This window comes from Pelodiscus sinensis, chromosome 5, assembly GCF_049634645.1.
Source record: "Pelodiscus sinensis isolate JC-2024 chromosome 5, ASM4963464v1, whole genome shotgun sequence".
In the NCBI taxonomy this organism is placed as follows: domain Eukaryota; kingdom Metazoa; phylum Chordata; order Testudines; family Trionychidae; genus Pelodiscus; species Pelodiscus sinensis.
Genome location: NC_134715.1, coordinates 101,927,847 through 101,953,273, shown reverse-complemented (window position 1 = coordinate 101,953,273; position 25,427 = coordinate 101,927,847). Strand labels below are relative to the sequence as shown.

The following is a 25,427-nucleotide window of genomic DNA, read 5'->3' as shown; positions in this document are numbered from 1 at the left end:
TGTAGTTAGTGGTTCAACAGATTTTTACAGGGAGTTCCTTGCATGCATAAGGACACATGGGAGAAAGAAAAAAAAAAAAAAAAAAAAAAAAAAACAGGAAAACAACTTGTGGGAAAGCTTAACTAATGGACAGCATCAGAATGAAGGATGCATTCTCTAACTCTTTACAACATGCTTCAGATGTGCACCAGAGATACCTGTGAACACATACCTTGGTTAGTTTGCAAAGTCCTAAGAAACCTAACAGTACAGCAAGTTTTAATGAATATGAGAAATGCTTAAAATCTCTCAGATGCTCACCTTGCTCCTGAAACTTGTCTTGTGAAAAGCATAGATCCAAGCTGAGTGACAGTCATGTCACTGTGTTTATCTAGGTTTTCTAGTGTCATAGCTGAAAACATAAATAAGCTGTTTCAATCACTGTAACAAAGCTTGTTGGTTACCAGAAAAGACCCATTGTAAGTTTTTATCTAACAGCGACCCAAGTATTTGGATTAAAACTAAGATGAACGTTCCTGAAAATATATTTAATTCAATTCAATTCAATTTTCCCCTAAATATATCCCTTCATTATCTGATTAGACTGTTTATACAGTTGAGATATTGTGTGGGGGAGAAGTTCCAGTTTTCTATGTTCAGCCGAGTTACTGCTTACAATGAAAACCTTAAGCAAATAAAGAGTCTCAATAACAGACCATTTTACTGAAGTTCAGCACCAACCAGTTGTGGATGAAATAATTATTTTAAATAGTATAAAATAAATGATAACTTATTTATAATGTAGTATTAAATGCTAACATGTCAATCTTTTTTACCCTCATGATCAAATGAAGCATATTTTAATTAGAAGCAGTTGGGTGTACACAGAGACTATCTACACACACACAGAGAGGGCACGGAGTCACTAATGCACTACTTCACTTTTAGGCAGATGTAATTTCACTGATTTCAGTGGACTCGTATTGGCATGAGATTAATGGAACGGATAAGTGAACCATATATAACAGCAATGGGCAAGCAAGGCTAGTGAGTGAGCCGCATGAGTGGCCCACCTTCATTTCAGTCAGCTGCAACATTATTGTAACAAGACAGTCTTCTGGGATAGGGTAATTTTGCTAAGTGCACTTAAATACCTACAATTTGCTGTATGTGCTGATTGAACTGTAGCAGCGCTTTGATTGGATAATGAGGGAATGCACAACTCTTCCAGTCAATGTTGTGTGCAATCAGAACGCATCTCAGATTCTCTGTTCTGCCTTTACATGCATGTCACTTTAGAAATAAGTGTGTGGGGGGGGGGGAACTACTCAAACAGAAACCAGCAGAACTTGGCAATCTTGCACATGGGTAATGGTAACCAAAATATCTTAAGGGCCACACACAGAACCCTAACTGACTGCATGCGGCCCTCCAACTGATATACAAGTTCATCTTGTGTGTGAAAGCATATTGAAAATATAGAAGATTTCAGAAGTGCTGGCTTATTTGAAAGCTGAATAGTAATTACCTAAGGAAATAGGGTTGTGTGGTGTGACTAACAGCCTCTCATTGTAGACTTCTGCTAGCTTCTTCAGCTGACTTGAAAGGTAGGAAAACATTTCCTGGGGGAGAAAAAAAAAGCAATTTTCAACCAATTTTCTTTTTTCTCCGTTGAATAGTTAAATATCATTTTCAGAAAGTTGTCAGCCTCCAGAATATATCATCGGTCCTTAGTTCATGTTTTAAGTAAGGATGTTAAAATGCAGGTAATTGTGTAAATGTGAACAGCTGAAAAAAACCCTCAGTGGTTACATGTACTTGCAGCCAGTTCCCTGGGAACCAGTGTGTGCCACTCCTGGGAAGCTGACTGCCACCTCACACTTCTGCTTCTGTATCAGAGGCAGCAGCGCAGGGTAGCAGCCAGCTTCCCAGGAGCAGGGCAGAAGCTTGCATGTAACCATGAATGTTAACTGATAAGCCCAGGTTTATTGGTTAATGGTTTACAGTTACATGTTCACATGCCTAGTTTTAAGCATCAGCTATTTATTTGAGTTAACGGATCAGACCCTACCCTTGAGCTGTGTCTGGAAGCCCCTTGCTGTGTAGATCTCTCTCCATATGGGGGAAGGCAGGGAAGAGTGCTCAGTTGCCTCCATATCATTGTTTTACCTTCCTGACCAGATGAAGCAACTCCATCTGGGCCAACTTTGGTTCTGAAGAATTTACACAGAAAAGGTGATCTATCCTTGAGGAGATGATTGTAGAAAGGCCCCTCCTAGGACCGTACTGTGCAAAGAGGCACTTCCAAACACAGCAGACCACCTGTACTCCCACATCATCTCTGATCTAAACTGCTCACCACCACAGGGCAGTCACTGCCAAAAAGCCAGTGAGCTAGAGAGAAGCTGCCAAGGCTAATGCTGGTGCAGGATTGCAGCCAGTTTGCTATGTTTTTGGGCAAGAGATTTACTATAGTTCAGAAAAACCTGTTCTCCCCAACAAGATGCTGTGGGGGAAATTGTCTCAAGGAAATCCTTGCAGAAATAACACACAAAGCCATTTTCTATGGTCTTTACCAGGGCAGGGGACAAACTGGATCAGTGACAACAATGCAGCTAGAAAGTTGAGATATTTTTCCTCAATGTATCTTTTGTATTTCTTGGCAAATACTATATTTTACGTTTATTTAATGTCCAGCCTCCTGAAGGAGCTCGGAACACTTCAAATGTACAGAACACATAGCACCACTGGAACTGGGGATGGCAACCAATCAGTGCATAACTCTAGATGTCAACAAGATGGGGTGAGGAAACGAGAGGAAAATTTTGGCCCCACTACACCAGGACAAACCTCTATTCTTACAAAAGTCTTATGGGATCCTTCATATCCAGACAGGATTATAGCTGGCTACTCAAAATATAAGAAGCCGAACCTTCTGAGAAACATGATAATATCTTTGAGCACAAATTCTATTAATAAAGAATCCACTTTTCAAAAATGTGACCCTACATGATACCATGGAAAACAGAGGAACGTTAACATTCCTTTTGTTCATCTTTTTAGCTTCCCAACACAACACTAAAAGAAGCACATTTTGTTCCCATCGATGTCTGACAAGAAAACATCCTTGTTTCTTACCAGCTGAAACAGTTTTGTGATGAGTCAGACTATTTCTACTGGTTAGCATCAAAGATTTGAGTGCAAAAAGACTATTGCAACATTAACTGTTAACCAATCAGAACAGATGTCAATCTTTTTTTTTAATTGATTTAAAGGTAAATAGTTGGTAGGAATCCAGTTGTCCAAAGTGAGGTGAACACCGTTTTACTTTCCCTGATGCTTGCACTGTTTAATCTGGAACAGTTTTAGTGTAGGAAAAAAGTGCAGTTTGGTATCTGTCAGTAGAGAGCTACAACTGCCACCAGCTCCTAGAAGAATACCTCTTTTTCTGCCTACGGACAATAGGTCAGCATATGACCTGCCTTTACATTAAGCAAGAGAGTACTGGTATGGGTATGAATGTATTTTGTGCCATACATTACATTCTCCTCCACAGTCAGCTATGCTATACAATGCAGATAGTTCCCCTTCCATGTCCTCCTTCTGGGACAAGTAACTGGTCATAGTGCAGCTGCTGCTCAAGCTTTTTAGACATCATAGATGGGTGCCAAAACAAAAGTTCAGATGTAATTTCATCAGATAATCCCTTTATTAAAAAGAAAGCCAGAAGCAGAGATGCCTACATGAATTGCCTAGCTTTACTGGCTAATGCATATACGGCATCATGAGAGCACATCTTACAGCTGCTTCAGGTCTTCACCAGCTAAACAATTCAGTGTTAGTTATGCCTTCCTTACACGTCAGCATAGAACATATATGGATAAGACTTACAACAAACACCACTCTTCCCAACACTCCCAATGTACTCTTGAGTTATCATTTTCAACACTTCACATAGCATCAGAGGTGTGTGGGAGTGCCGATGGCAAATAGGTTTTAAGTTTGGTAACCTCATTCCTGGTTGTCAAGTATCAGCTCATTTCCCCTCCTGACTACAAAGATTTTGTTGATCATTCACTTCAGTACAACTGCCCACTTGCTACTCATGTTCATCACTTTAGAATCCTCATCAATTTTAGGACCTGAGAAAGAATCTTCCTTGCTACAGACAACATCATCAGAATCCTCCATGAGTGGACCATCATCCTTCCCTCTGATATGTACCTCTTTGACTGGAACCACTTAGATCTGGTGAACTGAAGATAACTTTTTAGGTAGCATCTCAGATTTTACAGAACAAACTGGGTCAGTGAGCAGTTCTGAGAAATGTGAACACCTTTTCCTGGGCCACTACAATTAACTGAATTGCAACCTCCGTCTTACAGAAATCAAGTGAAAATGGCTCTTCTGAGCGGACCCCTGAATCACGTGAGGAATTCAATTCAGATACACAGAAATAGTGTCAAGGGCACCCACCTAAATGAATCAAGCTACCTTTAAGTTCACTGACCACTACAACATGAAGCTTTTGAGATATCTAGTTACAGCAAAATAAACAAACTTGCAAGAAGCTACTATGGACAGTGAGGAGGAATAGAAACTTGTGGCATACCACTCCTGCTTTGCACTAGCACTTTGAAATCAAACCCAACACTTCTTTGGTTTGAAGACAACAGTTTGCACATTTTGCAGTTGGCTTTAATTATAATATCTTCTTAGAAGCTTAAAAGTAATATTTGTTCTCACAGCCAGGTACTTTTTTTTTTGCTCATATTAGAAGACAAAAGCTATATTCATTTGCTATTCTCTTTCTTGTCACAATAAGCATCACTAATGTGCTCATTTATAATATCTGTATTATTGCCATAATCTGGTTTGTTAATTACGTTGTACTCCCTCTACTAGCTATTTAATTCTGCAGCAGCATACAATACTATTGCAGGGGAATGTATTTACAATGGCTATTCTTAGAATACATTTTATTAAGGAGACTGGTGATGGAAGAAAGTTATATTAGAACAATTAAGACATTTCCCAACAATTTAACACTGTAAGCATGTCTCCTTTGGGGACTTCTCTATAGTGTAGTACATTTGAAAAAGTCCTTAACTTCCAATTTATGTAATTGGGTTCTTAACCTAGCTATTCAGAAGAGTAAATTTTCCTCATTTATTATTAGATATCTACACCATTAAATTAGTCCAGAATTGCTACTTGCATGTGAAGGGACTGGATGAAACAAGGGAGAATGAAAAGGTAGGAAAGGAAACCTGAGTACATGCATTTTCATAAAACTGACTTTAAACCTCTGTATACAGATTTAAATGATTTCCGGTCTGTGTAAAATAGCATGCTCTGCACCTTAGAATTTTTATTTTCCATTTAACTACATCTAGATAATCTATAAAAAGTTAGCCTTTTCAGATTTAGCAATTTTTTTGGGGGGGAGGGGGAGGGAAGGGGAGGAAGGGTGTCACATCTATAGTTGACCTCTATTATAAAACCGCTTTCTGCTGCGTGGAAAATTTATAAGTACCCTAAATAAATATATACAATGAGCTCCTATTTAAAAGAAATGTAGCTGAATACAATTGATTTTTTATGTGATAGCCACTATAACTCAGTTTTTAAAAGACTTATCATACTAAAATGTGTATTGAACTACCTACACAGTAAATGTCAGCTAAATTGCTATGGGGAAAACGAGAGAATGAAAATGTGAAATAACCATACCACAAAACTTTAGCTAGCTATTAATGTAAATGTTATATGAAAATGTGCTGCACTTCCTCTGGCATTCTAGTTTGATTTCTAAACCCTAAAACAAAGAAATATAAGGGAAAACGGGAAATTCAGTTAATCCTAGGGGCTGCATATATTGAAAGTGCCAAATGACATGGTCATGATAGACATAATGGCAAGCTTCACAGAAGTATACAAAACAATCAAGAAACTTATTTTTGCTTACAACTTCAAATCAGTGTTGTTCTGGAGCCAGTTTTGGTAACGTGAATAAAAGGGGCAAGTTTCTCATCTGCTATTAGTACAGCTCCACTGAAATCAGATCTGGCTTGAGGTTTCATATTAGTTAGATCACAAAATGTGAAGAAGTGATACAAAAATCCAGATTATGAATATCATAGGAAAGTCTTTAAAAATGGGATTTATGGTTTCTATTAATAAATCCATCTACTACAATATATACAGTTCAATGCAGATATTCATACTACATGACACCCCCCCATTTTTGGGAGGAAAATTATTTTAGTGGCCATGAATAATTTTGGAATCTTCACATTTTAATGCAGAATTTTTATCTAGAAATAGGTTCTCATGAGTAGCTGAATCATACGACATATTTTTAGTCTACAAGTCTAGTTTTGAGAAGCAATACCAGACTCAAAGGTCTTTTCATCTCTCATGACACAGTGGGTTTAAAAATTATTTGCACTAGATTATGGTAATACTTACAGGTTCCACTGTGCTGGGCCCTGTACTCATCTCTCTCTCTCTCTCTCTCTCTCTCTCCCCCCTTCCCTTCTCCCACAAAAAAAATTATTGTGGGACAACAGAGTGATGTTATCATATCGCTCTGTGTCCCGCTGCCCCTCTGCCCTCAGCCACATGGCCCACTCCCCCGATCCCATCATGCATCCCCTTGGCAGAAACCCTGCACCCACAGCTACCTAACATACCCCTTTGGCCAAGATCCCGCACTCCCAACCTGCTCACTCATACTCCCCCCCCCCCCCCCAAGCTGAGACTCCACACCTCCAGCCCTCTCACTCACCACCCTGCCAAGACCTCACATCCCCAGCCCCCCTCACACATCCCTTCCACTGAGACCCTGCACCCTCAGCCTGCTCCTGCACCCTCCCCCCAGCCAGACACCTACCCCCAGAGAGATGGGGAGTGGCAAGTGTAGCAAGTAGGGGGCACAGCCCCCTAGTACAACATTAAAGATGGTTCACTTCATGTCCCATATTAGCTAACAATTTGGAGATAATGCATCTGGTTACACCCATTACACCTCTACCCTGACTAGACCCCCCCTCCCACTCCTATTTCAGAACGTGCAAAGTGCTTCTCAGAAGATAGCTTCACAACTATCTTCTGCAGTGCCTCTCTGGTAAGATACAGAGATTTTAGAGCCCTTATTCTGTCCTTTTTACCTGGCATAATGAAGTTGGGACTGTATAAAAATCTCATCCTAAGACAGTAGTTCTCAAACTTTTGGGCCCGCAGGCCACCCCACTCAACACAGACCTTTCCATGGACAGCCAGCCAACCACCCATGATGACAAAATGGGTATAGGAGGGGTGGGGGTTTGGGGTCTGGCGAGGAGGTAGGGTGCAGCAGTTGGCTGAGGGTGGGGGGTTTGGGAGGCAGGGAGGGTGCAGCAGTACAGTAGAAGGTCTTGTACAGTACAGTAGTAGGCAGAGTCTTGGCTGGAGTGGGGTACGTGAGGGTAATGGGTGTGCAGGGTCTGAACATGAGAGGGGCACTTACCTGGCTCTGTGTCTCCTGCCACTCCAGCACCCCCTAACTCCACTTCCACTAGCCAGAATCATGGCCAATGGGAGCAGTGAGGAAAGCCTTCAGGTGAGCAATTTCCTGTCTTGTCTCCACCTGCAAGCCAGATCCAGCCTACAAGTCTTGTCCCTCCCCCATCCCACCTGTAGCAAGAAGCCAGCATTGGCACTCCATCCTCATGGCTGGGGGGCTGGACAGGCTGTAAACACATATCAAGTGCCCATACTTGGGCCAATCAATATAAAATGCACGAGGCAACATTTGCCATTAGGTGTTAAGTGTGATGATGGAGGTGACAGTATTAGAAGAGGGGAAAAACTGTTTTCATTCCTTCTTTAGAGACAGCAAAATAATGGCAAAGGTGTCTGTGACCAGTTTTTCCCTCCCAGACACATCCACTACCTTTGTCTCTTAAAGATACATCAAACACTCATGTTCATCTTCTACCAACCTCAGCCACTTGCATCTTCTGCTATATATTGTAGAAAACTTGCATCTTTCTCTGTGTGCCCATCTGAGAGTCCATTTGTTCAAGAACAACTCCTACATGGTAAGAGCTAGGACTACCAAATTTCATATGCAGCTTCCTCTTATCAAAATTTAAAGCTGACTTGGGCAATGCCAGGTAGTCTTGTAGTTCTAGATATGTGCACCCTTAGAGTAAATTTATACTGCAATTAGACATTGGCAACTGGCCTGTGACAGCTGACTCAGGCTAAAGGGCTCAAGCGAGCTAAGGAGCTATTTAGCTGTGGTGTAGATGTTTGGACTCAGGCTGCAGCCTCAGCTCTGGGACCCTGCCATGCTGTGACATCCTATTGCTCAGGTGTCAGACTGACAGAATAGCTACAAGGCAATTAAACAGCCCCTTAGCCTGAGCTCTGTGAATCAGCTGGCACAGGCCACAATAGGTTTTCAGTTGTACTGCAAATATACCCTCACTGCTTTATCCCTGGTAACACAACTACTCCCTCGATATTGCCCTGAACCTCTGGGCCTGCCTATTCCATGCATACTCTTTTCTCTGCAACCAGGTACCCATGTACCTTTTGAGATGGGTCTCTCCAGTGAAAGGCAGAAACTGAGCAGTCTAGCTCTTGCTTCTTTCTACTGCAAAAGATTATCCTCCCTCATTTAAAAATACGGGTTCTTTGTTTTAAGCTGAGATCAAATAACCTGAAGCAACATTTTAGATGAATACGGATAAGGCAAGAAAAGAAAAAAAAAAAAAAAAAACTTTGACTTTTTTTTTATAGCCTCACTTCTTTTTTGAGTAGATGTAGGCAGCACCAATATAGAAAGAAGTATTCAATGTCAAGCTATAAATAGCTCCTACAGAGAGTATAATAGCTCTGCCTCTGCAGAGCACAGACAATAAACTATCGCTGTTAGAGTTATACAGTTCAGGAACAAGCACATTTAAACAAAAAGGGTTCTTATTTCCACCACAAATCCAATAAAAAAAATATTTACACCACACATAAAGTATGTTTATAGCATATAGCCACATTTTGAATAAAAAGACCTGCCTACTGAATCAAGTTGTAAATATCTAATGTTTTATTCACTTTAGAAGCCTAGTTCCAGGAAAATAATGTCATTACTTATATAACTTGCACACAAAAGGGCGTAGATCCAGAAAATAATTTAGATATCTATGTCTTTAGGTTTTACATCCACAATTTAGTTTGTCAGAATTCCTAAACTGTCATCTAAATTCCTAACAATAAGGTTCCCATTGTACCTCAAGTCCCCTTGGTACCTAAAATGTGTCTAAATCTTATGTCTGGAATCTAGCTCATGTCTAAGCGATGGAGGGATCCTCAAAGAAATGATTACCTTCCTTCAATTGTTCTCTGAGATGTGTTGCTCATGGCCAAACCAAGTACGTATGCATGTGCCGCAGGCATAGTGGTCAGAAGTTTCTTCCCCTATCAGTACCTGTTGGCTGGCTGTGGAGTCCCCTGGAGTGACGCTGCTATGACTCTGTACATAGATCACTGCTGACACTCTCTCCCCGCTCCCCCGCCCCGCCAGTTCCTTCTTGCCCAAAGACTCTGACACAGGAGAGGCGGGTGGGTCTTGGAACAGACATAAGGTAATCGTTTCTTGTTTTTCTTCAAATGATTGCTCCTGTTCATTTCAAGCAGGTGACAGCCAAGCAGTTATCTGGTGCAGGAGTCAGAGTTGCTGACTAAAGCACTGCTCTTTCAAAAGCGGCATCATCTCTGGCATGCAAAAGGATAGCTTAGTGAGAGATAAACGTATGAACAGAGGACCAACTTGCCATGCTGCAAATATCCTGGATCAATACATGGGTCAGAATGAGATGGAAAGTGCTTGCGCCCAAGCAGAGTGGGCAGTCAGCAGAGGAGCTGGGATCTTGGCAAGATCATAACAGGTCCTAATGCCAGAGATGTCATTGTGTAAGAAAACTACATGATTAACCAATAAGCCTAGGCTTATCATTTAATCTTGTTGACTACCCGCATTCCCACGGCAAGGGGTGGGGAGCGGGAGTGAGAGCTGGTGCTCATGAAGAGTTGGTTTAAAGTCGGCTCTCCAGGAGCACCGGATCCACCTGCCCCCCAACCCCACCACTGCACTGCATACCAGCTATGAGATGGAGTGACTCCAAGTTGGGATGCTGAAGGCAATTGTGATCCTGTGTGAGCAAATTTGGAAAGAGGTAAAGGGAGGGCCATGTCCGCTGATAAGACTATTAGAGTGGAAAAACAGTGCTGCTTGGACAGTTCATTAGACTTCAGATAAAAGCCTGGAGACCTGTAGCCAGAAGCTTTTGCATATCACAATACCCACAGACATTGTGCAAGGAGATCCTTGATATAACCTTACCCTCGTCCAGAATTGTTGTAAATTCTGAGCAAGAGTCAGTTGGCAAGAGCTCTTTAAAGCTTCCCAGAGAAGCCCAGGAATTAAAATTGTTTCAGCTAAGGACCACCTGTTGATTGGAAATTCTCAACTGGAGACCCCACGATAAACTGATCTTTTGACTAAAGAGATTCAGGGGGGGAGGGGAGAGGGATTGGTGGTGGGGGTTTTTCGCGCGCATTTTTTGACTTGGGCATTTGCCTCTACCTTTCTCTCACATTTGTTGCATCCACCACAAGAGTACTGGGTTGTTGGTGTGTGTAAAAATCCTCGTGTCCCTTAGAGGTAACAAAATATTTCTTCTCCACACCTCTTTGCAGTGTGAGCAGTGGAGGCTGGGGTCTGCCACAGACATTTTGCCATACTAAAATTGTCCAGATAAATGAAAAAAAGCTATCCTAAAAGGGTTCTCTGGGGCAAGAATGTAAACCATGGGGTCAAGATCTTCAACGACTGCCTCTGCATATAGGCCCAAATTGTGAGCCACCCTCCTAAGCCGGACCTGGTGCACTCTATTATCCATAAAAGGTAATGAGTTACATGAACCTGCCACAGACTCATCAGGAAAATAGAAAGATGATGCCCCAATCGGTTCTAGGTCCTCCTGCCCCTTGAGTTCCTGCAAGGCATCCATATCACAAAGGTAGGTGCTGTTTGTGATATTGGGTTGCCCACTGGATGTGGTACCATGCTGCATTTCAAACATGGTGCTGGGTAGCTCTCTCATCGTGCCGGGCCTCAAACCAGTCTCAGTGCCCGGATGGGATGGAGGTACCCTGGTCATAAAGGATGATGTTGGACACCTCCTAATACCACAGACACAGATTGCCACCCCAGACCCCTCAGAGCCCCCCCTTCCGATAGTCCGGCTCTGCCCCAGGCGTCCCTGATTCAGCCGCTGCTGGTCAGTTTCAGCATCAGCTGAATCAGGACACCTGGGGCAGAGCAGCTGAGGGGCTGCCAAGTTGGTCCCACAGCGCCAAGGAGCGGCGCTACTGGACCAACCCGGCAACATCCCAACTGCTCTACCCCAGGCGTCCCCAAGTCAGCCGCTGCTGAAACTGATCAGAGGCTGACTCCAGGAAGCCAGAGGCAGAGTTGCTCTGCCCCCGGCTTCCTGGAGTCAGCTGCTGGTCAGTTTCAACAGTGGCTGAATCCAGATGCCTGGGACAGAGCAGCTGGGGCGCTGCCGGTTTGGTCTGGTAGCGCCAACCCTTGGCGCTGCGAGACCAACCTGGCAGCACCCCAGCTGCTCTGTCCCAGGTGTCCCCAAGTCAGCCACTGCTGAAACTGATCGGGGGCTGATTCCAGGAAGCCTGAGGCAGAGCAGCTCTGCCTCAGGCTTCCTGGAGTCAGTCACTGGTCAGTTTCAGCAGCGGCTGAATCGGGGACAGCTGGGGTGTTGCCCGGTTGGTCCCGCAGCCCCGAGGAGCAGCGTTACAGAACCTACCCAGCAGCACTCCAGCTGCTCTGCCCCCGGCTTCCCCGATTCAGCCGTTGGTCAGTTGGTCCGGCTGCCCGGAGCACTTCCGGGTTCCTAATGGTGCCGGACCATCAGATGCTGGACCATCGGAGTTCTACTGTAGTAGTCAAATCTATTTATAAACAATGAGGTATGTGGTTCCTGAAATACAGTAAAGGATTTCATATTAATTATCTACTTTGGGATCCAGTGATAAACAGGTAAACTGTGTATACTTAAATATGAATGCTCCTGGGCTGAACTGTGTAATTTCACTGTAATTACAATGAAAAAGAAACGCTCTGTGTCAAAGCTTACCTTTCTCTCTTTTAGTAGCTGTCTGTAGCCACTTTCTCCCAGGGACAGTAGCGTAATGAGGACATCTAAGGAAGGAGATGCTGACGCTCTTCCTGAAACAACGGTATACAGGATTATTTTACACAATCCATATAAATGTAAGAGACAGAGAGTGAATAAAGAGAAGTAGATATTTGAGTTCTTTGTAGTTATTTCACCAAGATGAATCAATGTATGAATTATTTACCTGGATACATCTTGCTGATATCCTGGATGAAGGAATCATCAAAGCCAGCAATGACAGCACCACCTACTGGAACCATAAAATTTTTGTCCAAGCTCTGGATGAAAGCATCTATTCTACCTACTCGGGCCCCCTAAAAAAAAAAAAAAAAAAAAAAAAAAAATCAACAAATATACAACTGCCCCACACAGACACACTAGGAACAAATATTTGACAGCTTTCTGTTGTGTTATGTGTAAAAGCAGTTGACAGGGAATTTCATTAATAAAACTCACCAAGAACACAACAGAGCTAAAATGTGAGTTAAAATGGTTACAGCTGCTTTTCTTAGTAGTGTTTGCTAAGGAACTGTAGCAATGCAACCATTTTACTCCTTGTTCATTCATCTGTAACTCTACTATTAATCCCCCTTTCACAACAAATTAAAATACTGAACCAAGTTGAAGTTCTTACATGCAGTGGTACATTTTCAAAGTACAACATGGATTTTAACTATGTAGCTCCATAAAAGTCAGTCACCGACAATATTTCAGAAGTTTACCAAATTGAGTCTCAATTGAGGATTATATTTTATATAAAAATGCTCATGGCGTAGGTATGTTTGAGAAAAACACTTCTCTCTCTCTCTCTCTCTCTCTCTCTCTATATATATATATCTAATCTATATCTATAAAAATTCCCATTAAAACCCAGTGGATGATTGTGGGAGAATACTCAAATACTATCCTTACCAAGATTTCAGTAAGGGTACTTCTAAATTACATCTCTCTTTCGAAAGAGGGATGTAAATTAGACATCGAAATTGCAAATAAAGCCGGGATTTGAATTTCTCATGCTTCATTTGCATAATCGTGCCATGGCATCTTTTTCGAAAAACACTATTTTGAAAGTGAAACCGCGGTCTGCATGGGGGTCTTTCGAAAAGAAAAGCCTTTTTCAAAAGATCCTGTACTCCTGAAAAAATGAGGCCTACAGGGAAATCAGACATAGGTTTTCCATCCTCATTTCTCAAGTGTGTTTTGCCAAAGGCTTTCAGCCACTCAGGAGCATATAGCAGCCATAATCTCACTTTAATTGTTCTTCTTATTAAAAATATGCTTGTGAAGATTAAACAAATTAATTTAATTAAAAGGTTACCATCAACCTGAAATTACCCACTTTTTAAAAAAAAAGTAGTTTCAGGCATTAGACTCAGACTAAGATTCCTTCTCTGTGCCTATGATTTTAAAAAACAAAATAAAAAACACACACATAAAAAATCCCCAGGAATTGTAAAATGTTTTCCTCTATGTATTGATATCTAAGACATCGATAGGAAAAGGGGAAATACAGAAAGTGCTGTCAGATGTACAAAATTAAACATGCTGAAAGATGTATTTTTCTCTAATCTCTTTCAGTTGTAGCCATTTTAGAAGTTATTTGTAACAGCCAGGAAATCATTTCTCAGAAAGATTTTAATTGACAGCATCCCAGTTGAAAATGAAGAATTTCCACACACTTCAAGTGAATGGAATGTTGCCAAAATATCCGAAGACCTCAGAAGTCTGTTCAATCTACACTTCTGAAGGTGCTGCTGACAAATACAAGAGTTTTAACTGCTTTTTTGATTTGTCATTTATACTCGGATGTCCATTTCATATTTTTTGCCAATTAAAAAATCCCAAGTGATTTGTGGAAAAATTATTGTTCTAGATGTTTTCAATGTTACTTGTGTGTTTCTCAATTTGTAGGGTGAAGAATAATCAGGAGCTGATGAAAGTTGTTGCTTTAAGCCCCTAATTAAGAGAAACAATGGGGAGCCAAAATAACCCTTTATTTTAGACCAAACAGGATTTTCTTGTAAAGATTACTGGAGACCAATTCTGCTCACTTTGGCTCAACAATTTTGATAGAGGGGGAATCAACTCTTTAAAAAAAAATACTCCCTGTTCTTTGAATTTGCTCACACACTCAAAATTACCTGGACATTTGACAGAATGTGCCCCCGTTGTGCAATTTGTAGTTCTATATAATTGAATTTTCAAAAGGATAAAATAATTAATATTTAAAAATGTCTCATTTGAAATACAAGCCTCATACCTGCTGGATGAGATGCATACATTTTGAAGACTGAACTCCATATGCATTGTTTACTATGTGAGGAATGTCATAATTAGCACATATCACAGCCAGTTCTTCCAGTCTACAAAACATAAAAGTGCAAATTAGGAAAACACTAATAACTCAACACAGTAAAATTATGGTACAAGTCTGGCAATTTAAAGACTAGTTAGTGCAATAAGGCCAAAATGAGGACAAGTGAAGGAAAGGGAAACTTCTTCACCATTACGTTAGAGTACACTGCAGCTGGGACTGTGCCCCCTACTCCTCTGGGTAGACAGATACATGTTAGCTCTCCTTGAGTTAATGCACTACAAATACTGGTGTAGACATCAGAGCATGAGCCGTGGTACAGATTAGCTGCTAGTGTACAGGCCCACCTAATTCAGTCCCAATTCAGATGGCTAACCTGTGCTGCAAAGTCAATACTGCTATTCTTAGAAAACTCTCTCAAGGAGAGGTAGTATGTCTCTGTCTACCCAGGCTGGAAGGAATGTTCCCAGATGAAAGACACACTTTAGTATTACACCTGTGACTTTAGTTAAATGGAAGCATTTATTTTGTGGTAATCTAATATTCTCAGTTACCTATTCCCACTCTTACCTTTAGGGCTGAGCTCAAATTTTTCATACCTAACTTCAGTCCTGAAAAACTTTTTGGTAAATAGCATTCCCCAGTAAACTTGCAGGCTGCTAATTTTTTAAAGCATATTTCTGCATACTTTTTTTTTTTTAATTATTGCACTGAGCCCGCAAAAGGATTTGACTGATGTTTCAAAATATGTGGGGAGAAACAAAATGTTTAAAGATATTAGAAACAGCAAAGAACAGGGAACCTTTAGGTTTCCGGTTCAAACTAACCCAGCTGGGAAAGGACTAAAGTTGTTACCATCTGATAGCTCTTGAGAGGCTATGTACAATGAATATGTACAATGGGTTGGTAGTCTCAATAGAAACCCTAAGTACAGTAAAACTCCATTAGCCCGGCATCTAATGCTCCGAGACTCCTGATGGTCTGGCACCATCAGGAACCCAGAAGTGCTGGGGCAGCTGGACAGGCTTCCCCCATTCAGCTGCTGCTGAAACTGACCAGCAGCTGAATCGGGGAAGCAGGGAGCAGAGCAGCTGGGGTGCTGCCGGGTCGGTCTCGTAGCACTGCCCCTCGGGGCTGCGGGACCAACCCAGCAGCACCCCAGCTGCTCTTGGGACGCCTGGGGCAGAGCAGCTGGAGTGCTGCCAGGTTGGTCTCGCAGCGCCGAGGGGCGGCGCTACAAGACCAGCCCCGTAGCACCCCAGCTGCTTTGCCCCAGGCGTAGGGATTCAGCTGCTGCTGAAACTGACCAGCAGCGTCAGTTTCACCAGCAGGCTGAATCCGGACGCCTGGGGCAGAGCAGCTGGGGTGCTGCGGGGCTGGTCTTGTAGCGCCGCCCCTCGGCACTGCGGGACCAACCCGGCAGGACCCCAGCTGCTCTGCCCCAGGGGTCCCCAAGTCAGCCGCTGCTGAAACAGATCAGCGGCTGATTCCAGGAAGCTCTGGGCAGAGCAGCTCTGCCCAGGGCTTCCTGGAATCAGCCGCTGATCTGTTTCAGCAGCGGCTGAATCGGGGACCCCTGGGGCAGAGCAGCTGGGGTCCTGCCGGGTTGGTCCCGCAGCCCCGAGGGGCAGCGCTACAGTACCAACCGGGCAGTACCCCAGCTGCTCTGTCCCAGGCGTCCCCAAGAGCAGCTGGAGTGCTGCTGGGTTGGTGCCGTAGCGCCGCCCCTCAGCACTGCGGGACCAACCCGGCAGCACCCCAGCTGCTCTATTGCAGGCATCCCCGATTCAGCTGCTGCTGAAACTGACCAGCAGCAGCTGAATCAGGGACGCCTGGGGCAGAGCTGGACTATCATAAGGCTGGGGCTATGAGGGGCCTGGGTGGCATCCCCTCCCACCCCACTCCAGACCCCTCATAGCCCCCCCTTCTGATAGTCCGGCATATTTGATAATCCAGCACCCTCTGGGTCCTAAAGGTGCCGGATTATCGGAAGTTTACTGTAACTATATTACAAAACCACCAGTACCTCTGACAACAATTGGAGCTCATTTGTATTCTAGGCAGCAGCCCAGGAGTAAACTGGCATGGAGGAAATTATATCCTCTTGATAATAGAAGAAATATGAACAGATCTATGAGGAGAATTGTGCATTACTGCTGCTCATACTACACATACTCTGTGGGAAACAGACTTTGGGCTCCCATTGCTCTAGTCTGACAACTGTGATGAACCACATTATTTTATCTTATAGTTGGCTGCCTGTACATAAACCTAAATTAACAATGTGTTTTGGAACCTGCTGAGTGGTTTGTACAATTTTAAAGCAAATAGCTCAGAAAAACAAATACAGTTGAACATAAATTACTGCATCTTCAGCTGACCACAATATAATAACCAAAGAAAGATGCAGTTGTGGGGTTGATGCTTAAGGCCCTTAATATAGACAAGTATGTTCTTAAGTCTATTGACTTAAGTGCTTCCCCAAAAAGGAACCTAAGAGAAGATGGCCATACCAGTTTGAATATACTTGATCCTAGTAATAGTCTAAAGGCACATGAAATTGGTCATAGTACCATATTTGGATAGTTGACATGTCTCTGTTTGGGTCTTCTACCATCCTGATTTTATTTTACTCATTACCAATAATAGGTCTTCCCTTTACAGTAAGTTGAATCCTCTACTCTTCTCTCTGAAGGAACTATTCTGGACAAAATCTTTTGCTTTCATCTCTCAGATAAACTGTTACTAACAAAAGAGATTTTTCTTAGGCTTAATATATAGCTCTATTGTTGCTGAATGCAAAGATCCATGGATTAGCACTTTGCTGGAATGGATTTGTCACAAACCAGATAAAGTTTCATTTAGCACACAGGCTGTCATGCTGCAATGAATTCCATGTGGGTGGAACTCTGGGCCCCACTGAAGTCTATAAAGCTCTGCATAGATCTAAGGGTTCACGCTACAGAGCTCACTAAAGGCTCCAAGCCTTCTGTATGTTTTAAGATCTATACTGTTAGTACATTAGAAAATGGTTCCCAATTATTCTGATATCTCTCTACAATACCTTGATTCCCCCTACCTCCAATTTGTGAACATTTCTTATATTCTTGAAAATATACTCTTTGTAAAGTTGTATGCTAAATCCAATTTAATGCAATGGTAAAATTGATGTTCCACAGAAATTCAGAGTCTCAAGCAACTACAATCTCTCTTTGCTTCATGTCTGCGTGAATATAAAACTGTAACAGATTAAGCTAGTATTTTAAATAAACATGACATTCCTTTGTACAGTCCACACACACATCCCTTCTGGGTGTAGTGTATTGTCCATCTAGGGGCACTGAGACCACTTACAGCGAGAATAATGAGTCTGCACTACAGCCTTAGCTATGAGGCTATGGCCCTAGTTTCAGCATTTCTCCAGAGCTGGAGCTGTGGGCCACATCACGGGCAGTACCTCCTCTGGTGGCCCTGGCTGGGACCAGAGCCTGAGCTATGTGGTGGGCAGCTGCTCCTCTAGTGGCCCCAGCTGGGGCTAGAGCCGGAGCCACATCATGGGGAGCCAGCAGCTACTCAACCAGCCCTGGCTGGGGTCAGAGCTGGAGCTGCGCTGGGGTGGGAGTTGATCCTTCCAGGCTAGAGCATCTCTGCCTGTGATGAGCCAAGCCCCACAGAGCTGGAGCAGCCCGCTGGTTGACAATAAGGGTGATGTTAACCATTCACATGCCAATTTTGAATAGGAATATAATAGTTGGGGTTTATTATTTTATACTGATTTTGTGTATTTACACACGCATGCATACATGCGCTAAGTTGGCTTTTGTTTTTAAGCCACCCAAGTGGTGGCCTTTTTTGAGCTTTTAAGTAAGAAATTTTTTTACATTTATTTTATAGGAATACCTATCATTTTAAATTTTTATTTTATGATAATTTGTAGTTTTAGTTGCTTTATTATTGACAAAGGGATATAGGGTGTTTCTTTTGGGTTTCTCTTTTTATTTTCACTTATTTTATGTTTAATATTAATCACTTAAGGAAAATAAAAGTTAAACTTTGTGAAAGCATCCGGACATCGAAGAGTTAACTAACGAAGTTAAGGCTGTCAGTAGATGCTTGCTGCCAGATAAAGAGTAGCTGTCAGTTTTGCAACCTTGAATAAAATATCTGAATGTATTGTTAGTGGAATTTTTAAAAAGCTGATTATATATATATATATAAATTTTTAAGTATTTTTTTGAAAATGTGAGGTCCCTTGCTATATTTATTATGCGATACTAAATGTTTTCAAATTTCTTGGCCTACCTTTTTCTAGCTGAAGTTTTTAACTTTTATTTTTAAAATGATTTTAGACTTTCAAGGAGCTTTGGGGGGCATGTATGGAAATTTCAAGTTATGAACAAATGACTCATTTAAGTTGATTACATTTCTAAACTGCTATTCATTTTCATATTGAAGCTTTGACCAAGGTTGGTTTTCTTTCCAGCTGAGATCTCTTTTGGCCTGGGCTTTGATAACTTCTGTATTTTAGCAATGTTTAGCGCCATCTTTTCCTTCCATATTTCAGCTATCTGATCTTAACTAAATTTTTTATTGTTAAACAATTTAAACAGGATTGTTCTTGTACCTGCTGCAACCATCACAATTCACTATAGTTCATTATTTACAGGCTCATTTGTTAGGAAGCACCCGTTTCCTTCAGAATGACTGTAGGGCCTTCCGTGTTGTGTGTGGTTACAAATCACATAATGCAGGAGTGGTCAATAAGCAGATTGTGGAACAAAGACAGTACATGGGCACTTAGGGTCATTCATAATAATAAAGATGCATGGGTGAAAGTATTGATTTAACAGCTCTCTTTATTCTTTGTGACTGGGAAAGGGCTGTTTAGTATTCTTTCACTCATGGATGGAAAATCTTAGGAAACACTGTTCATAACCCTCTCTATCTCTAGTATGCACTAATGCACCACCATCTTATATTTTATTTCCAAGTCATAAGTGACAGAACATTACCATGTATGCAAAGGTGAGACAGTGTGAATTTCCAGACATCAAAGTAATCTATTAAAAATAGATATACATGATGCAGTAAAGAAAACTGCAACGGCAGGTTGACTTCATAAACTTGGTATAATTCCAAGCCAAAATAATTCTTATGCTGAAGTTAATGTACTGTAAGGTTTTTGAAAACATAACAATAAATATTATTACACCTATACTTTAAACAAATTTTACTGAGAACACAAATGAGCCCTCAAATATACAACTGCATGCTGGCAAAACTTAGTATTTGGGGTTTATCATGTATTTCCATATTACAGACACTATTTACATTCACAAAAGCAGGTTTTCTAAGTAATTACCACCATCTCAGCCTGAAAATTTGTCTCCTAATACTAAGTGCATTTAGCCAACTCAATCCAATTTCTAGTTTCCAGAATTGGAGTTTTCAAAGATTTCATAGTGCAGACCACATCTTAATATAGTGTCTCAAAGACTGCATTATCTACCATACTTGATTGTGTGGTTCATCTCCCTTGTCAGTAGTGATTGAGTAACATCTCTGTGGCAATTACAGCAATAACTTTACATGGAAATGTAATATTAGGAAAGAATGTAATGTATGTTAAGCTTATTTGAAAGTGATTTAACAGCTGGGAACAAAGAGCCAGCATCATGAGATCAGCCAGTAAGTGCTCAAACCAAGATAAGCTAAACCAGAACGAATTCCTTTTTATATCAATGCAGTATATCTACATTTCGGAATTGCAATGCTACAGCTACATTAATGTATTTACAGCGGCATTTGCAAAGTGGACAAACACCATAACTTGGGCTATCCAAAAGTGACAAATGAGAAAAAGTCATCTGTGAATAGTGGACTAAAGGAGACAGCAGAACAGACAACTGAAAATGTGACTTGTAACTTAGTAGGGCAGCTCCATTATGATTCCACAGAAGATCACTGTTACCCACTTCTGTGGAATCACAGAAAAACTGCTGGCTACAATTACATTTATATCACCAAAAGCAATAACAAAGTATTATGCTCAGCCAAGTAAGAAAAAGAAGATCTGCCCTATTTCCTGTCCCTCCTTTTCTGCTTCTCTTGATATGCTGTTCTGCAGGAGCACTGTTTCCATCCTCCTGCTCCCTGACCTCCAGGAATAAACTAGAAGTAAACTTTAACTGTGGAATCTATTCAGCTTCATGAACTATTGGTGTAATTAAGAAATTTTAGGACAATGAGCATAAACGTGAAGGTTATTAAAACCTTGGTAATAGCTATCATGCATTACATGAGGATTATTTACCTTTCAGGTACCCTGGGAGCAAAGCAAGATGTAGTAGAATGAACACAGAGAACATTTTCAGCCCCAAGATCCTGGATTTTAGCCTCCACCGCCTTTATGTCTGTGCGCAGCTCATCACCTTCTAATACATTCTCTATCACCACTGGCTCAAAACCTAACCCAGCCAACAAAAATAAGACAGTGTGTATTAAGCAGTAATTGTACACATCTATATCTTCAGGCTAGATGCATGCTTTTTGGCTCTGACTTAATTTCAGACAATTTTCTATTTCTACTCATTTGTTCTGGTAAGAGACTACTTTCATAGGCTTGGAAACATTAAAAACGCTGGTGCATAAATGATTTTGTTATATAGTTAATGTAACAGACAACTTCACTGGTGCCCACTACTCTCTGGAGATCTTGGGCTAGGTAGGAGCTAGTGCCCTTTGCAAATTGAACAACATAGTAGCAACAACTTCAATGAAATCTCCCTTAATAAAACAGATACATTCAGAGAGAAGAGATTACTTTTTTAAATATTCAGGACAAGACAGACAGTTAAAAGGAAATCAGACAAAAGGACTTCCTTTCAAGGTTCCAAACTTCTAGGCTACATCTAGACTGGCATGATTTTCCGCAAATGCTTTTAACGGAAAAGTTTTTCTGTTAAAAGCATTTGCGGAAAGGAGCATCTAGATTGGCATGGACGCTTTTGCGCAAAACCACTTTTCGCAGAAAAGCATCTGTGCCAATCTAGATGCCGTTTTGCGCAAGAAAGCCCCGATCGCCATTTTTGCCTTTGGGGCTTTTTTGCGCAAAACAGTTTTTAGCTGTCTACACTGGCCCTCTTGCGCAAAAAGCATTTGCGCAAGAGGGCTTTTTCCCGAGCGGGAGCAGTATAGTATTTGCGGAAGAAAAAAGTAATTTAAACAACTATCTACATGCAAAATGAGAATTAAAACGTTATTTTCTATTATGGAAGGAAGTCATAGAATTTGTATTTTTTAAAATTAATTATAAATTATTTAAATTCCATCCATACCAAGTTGCCAGTTTAGCAATCCATTTCACATATTAATTTCCATCTATGCAAAGAAGTTTATACTGAACTCTCATAAAGCCTGACCCCATTGCAATCATTCAGAATTTTTCCACTGAATTCTAAGGATGTAAGATCGAGTTGATCATGCTAAATTCTTGAATTTCCACTCTGCAATGGAAGCATCAACATCTTCCCTTCTTGGACTAACAACATGCGTGAGCTCTGCAATGTTGGAATGGATGAAGTGAACCCTGTCCACAAGAACATGGACTAGACAAACCATCATATTTCAACGACTTTGTCACTGTTGTCCTAAACTGGTTTCAGACTGCTGAGATAGATACAGTCATTTACCCTAATTGCTAATACCTAGATATCCAATACTTTCATTGTTTCGGTGACATCCATCTTATGTAAATCACTGAAGTTTCGAACAGCTCAGTCAGTTTTAAGCCTGTGTAGTTAGAATGCTACACTGTATGGTAAATGCACCTTCTTCCCCTTACCTGCAGTTATCATAGATTTAAAGCAGGATTTCTGGTCTATGCGTGGCCAAATAATATACTTTGCCTTTGGTCTCTTGTGCCGCAATGTTAAGAAACACAGTGTTAGACTCATGCCAGTTGCCATAGGAACCACAAAGCAACTGGTCACTGTCCGGACACCTGTATGTAAAAAACAAATCAGGTAGTAGCATTAAGTAATTTTTAACTGACATATACACCCCATAAGAAAAATATCAGGTTCACACCTACCAGCCAGTTTTAGAATGTCCAAAACTATTGAATTAGTAAGCTTGTTCAAAAGGCTAGAACCAGCAGCTTTAGGCTGCACAGCAGAAATATCACCTGACCTTCCAATTCCGTGGATTAACCTTAACAAAAGAAGTTGAAAATATATATTAAGAATTTTTCAAGTCTTATAGCGGTATTTCTTGTTTTTTGAAGAGCATCTGGTTTTACAAAATGTCTTATCCGATGCGACACTAGAAATCAGATAATTATAATATTAACATGAAGCTGACTGAAATATTTCACTTCTGTACAATAAAGACATAAAAAATAACAGCTTATTAAAACAGTAACAGACAAGGACTATAATAGTGATTTATTTATTTACCAGGTAGACTTCCTGGAAGAAAGGGATATGAAATGTCAGCAGTGCTCTATGTCCCTCAGATTATGCTACAAATGACACTTTGCACACACAGCAGCCCTATTTTTGAAGAATAAAAAAGTAGTACTGTATTATACAATATAATATAGATCCACGGGATTTTACAGATGGTGTGTCTGATAAACATTTCACAACTGTAAATAAGTGGTTTCATATGCTTCGTTAAAAATAAATTTTAAAGCATTTATAATAATACATGCTCTGTTTCCCTCCACATCTTGTTTCTACCCACTCCGCATTTTACGATCTCCTCCTACTCAATCTATGGAGTCCTATCTTTCTTTGCATTCTTGCATCTTCCTGGCACTACTCAAATTACATGTATAAAAATGGAATATTATTTAGCACATTTCAGGCTTGAAGGATCACATAACTCTATGAATTACACACTTACAGAAATAACTTCACCCACTGGTGAAATGCAGCAGCTGCATAAGAAAGCTCAGCAACAGCATTCACCTGCTGATTATTTTAATACCATTTTTGTCTTGGGTACAGTGAGAAATATAGCCATATGCATCTGCTTGCTGAAAAGGTAACAGAGCACTTTTAGAATGGTTTTATATCTTAAGCTTTTTTCTCCCACTTACAGTGTAAAGACAGGAATACTTAATTGGTTTGACCATGAAAGAAGTTTGCTTGTAACCCTCACTTTACAGTTACAAAAATGCTGTGCTCCCCTGCTATGCCCTCAACAGATCACCCTTCTCAGTCTATATGTTCCTTATTTCTCTTTCCTCGTCTGGATCTCTACATAATGTGCTCTCTCAGCCCATTTGTTTTGTGTTTAATATGGCTGAGGAAAAAAAAAAAGATTACTCTTAAACCACTGCCTGATGTTTCCCCAAGTCTTTTATTTAATTGGCAGGAGAATGGGGATGGAACAAAGAACTTGTTAGTACAGGGATGGGGAACCTTTTTTGGGTTAGAGGCCACTGACCTATAGAAAAATCAGTCAGGAGAGGGTCAGTGGGGACTGCAGTGCCAGTGCAGGCTCCCCAGTACTGAGGGGTGGAACCCTTAGCCCTGGGAGCCAGATCCAGGCAAGCTGGAGACCGCATCTAGTCCCCGGGCCTTAGGTTCCCCACCCCGTCTTAGCAAAATTCCTTCTCTCTCCCATTACTGAAGCTAGTAGGAATCAAGTGGCACATAAGGCGACAGAGCTGTCCCAGCTCAGCAGCAGTTAAGTGACATCCTCTGCTCTGTCACCTGCAATATATTTAGCTCCTAGACTACCACACTCTTTTAGGGAAGCCAAGTAGCAGCACTTTTTGGAAGGAGAAAGAAGCTCTGAGATGCCCCATATCTCATAGCTCAATCAAACCAGAGACTGACTACCGAATTGAGGATGGAATGGGCGAAAAGATAGCCATGATACCTCCAGGTTTGCTCTCCATTAGAACTATTCTTCCTCAAGAACTGCAGAGGCTTTTGAAAATTGCTGGTTTCCTATGATCATGCAATAAATTTAAAGAACTTCAATTTAGAAGTAATAGTGCGGGAAAATACTATATCTAGTTGCAACCGCAAAAAGGAATTTAGTTCCTTGGTTTTATTTGGAAGTCTCATTATAAAATTGGATTGGACAAACTCAGCTTATTTTGTGAAAGTGAAATTTACTAGAATACTGGTCTCCAATATGTCCTCCTGCCAACTCTTCAGAGATGGGGATTCCAGTAAATTTTATTCTGCTGACATTACACATGACATAACAATAGAACACAAATAATTGGCATAAGCTAGCAACCCAAACCAGTGGAACTAGATAAAGCAATATCCACAATGTCTCAAAAATTCAATATTCAAAGCAGCCATCAAATCTCACAAGACTCAGGCCTTCAAACTATTAAAAGCCCTCCTGTCCCATAACTCTCCCTCCTTTGAAGTAATCAATATTAAGTGACTTGGTTTATGGTCATGTCAATTAATCTCTGTCATGAGTAAATAATTACAATACAGGCAGTCCCCGACTTACGTCGGATCCGCACTTACGAACGGGGCCTTCTCGCCCCGGAGCTTGCAGGCAGCGGTCCCGCCACCTCGACCTCCGGGGCGAGAAAAGCTGCTCCCGGTGCCCCTGGTCTGCTGGGGACCATCTCCAGCAGACCAGGGGCACCGGGAGCAAAGCCACAGCCCCGGCGGGTTCCCGCGCCTCTGAGGCTTTGCCAGAGCAAAGTGTGCCCCCCCGCAGCAGACCAGGCTTTTGTTGTGGATCCTGGGGCAGAGCAGCTGGGGCGCTGCCGGTTGGTCCCGCAGCGCCGCTCTGGGCACTACTGGACCAACCCGGCAGCACCCAGCTGCTCTGCCCCAGGCATCCTGATTCAGCCGCTGCTGGTCAGTTTCAGCAGCGGCTGACTTGGGGACGCCTGGGGC

At 41.6% G+C, this 25,427-nt stretch overlaps 1 protein-coding gene across 3 annotated transcripts in view; it reads right to left on the bottom strand.

The window, feature by feature from the left end:
* Window positions 1-25,427, bottom strand: part of SEPSECS (Sep (O-phosphoserine) tRNA:Sec (selenocysteine) tRNA synthase) — a 42,045-nt gene that overhangs the window by 5,059 nt on the left and 11,559 nt on the right. For all 3 annotated transcript variants that reach the window (XR_012904351.1, XM_075930628.1, XM_075930629.1), the window contains exons 3-10: window positions 22,634-22,752; window positions 22,385-22,543; window positions 20,855-21,008; window positions 14,488-14,590; window positions 12,412-12,541; window positions 12,186-12,277; window positions 1,508-1,601; window positions 301-391 (exon numbers count right to left, since the gene is read on the bottom strand). Coding sequence is in view for 2 of the 3 variants with exons in the window: in XM_075930628.1 (XP_075786743.1) it covers window positions 301-391; window positions 1,508-1,601; window positions 12,186-12,277; window positions 12,412-12,541; window positions 14,488-14,590; window positions 20,855-21,008; window positions 22,385-22,543; window positions 22,634-22,752 (942 nt within the window). In the remaining variant the exon portion in view is untranslated. The remainder of the gene's footprint in view (window positions 1-300; window positions 392-1,507; window positions 1,602-12,185; window positions 12,278-12,411; window positions 12,542-14,487; window positions 14,591-20,854; window positions 21,009-22,384; window positions 22,544-22,633; window positions 22,753-25,427) is intronic.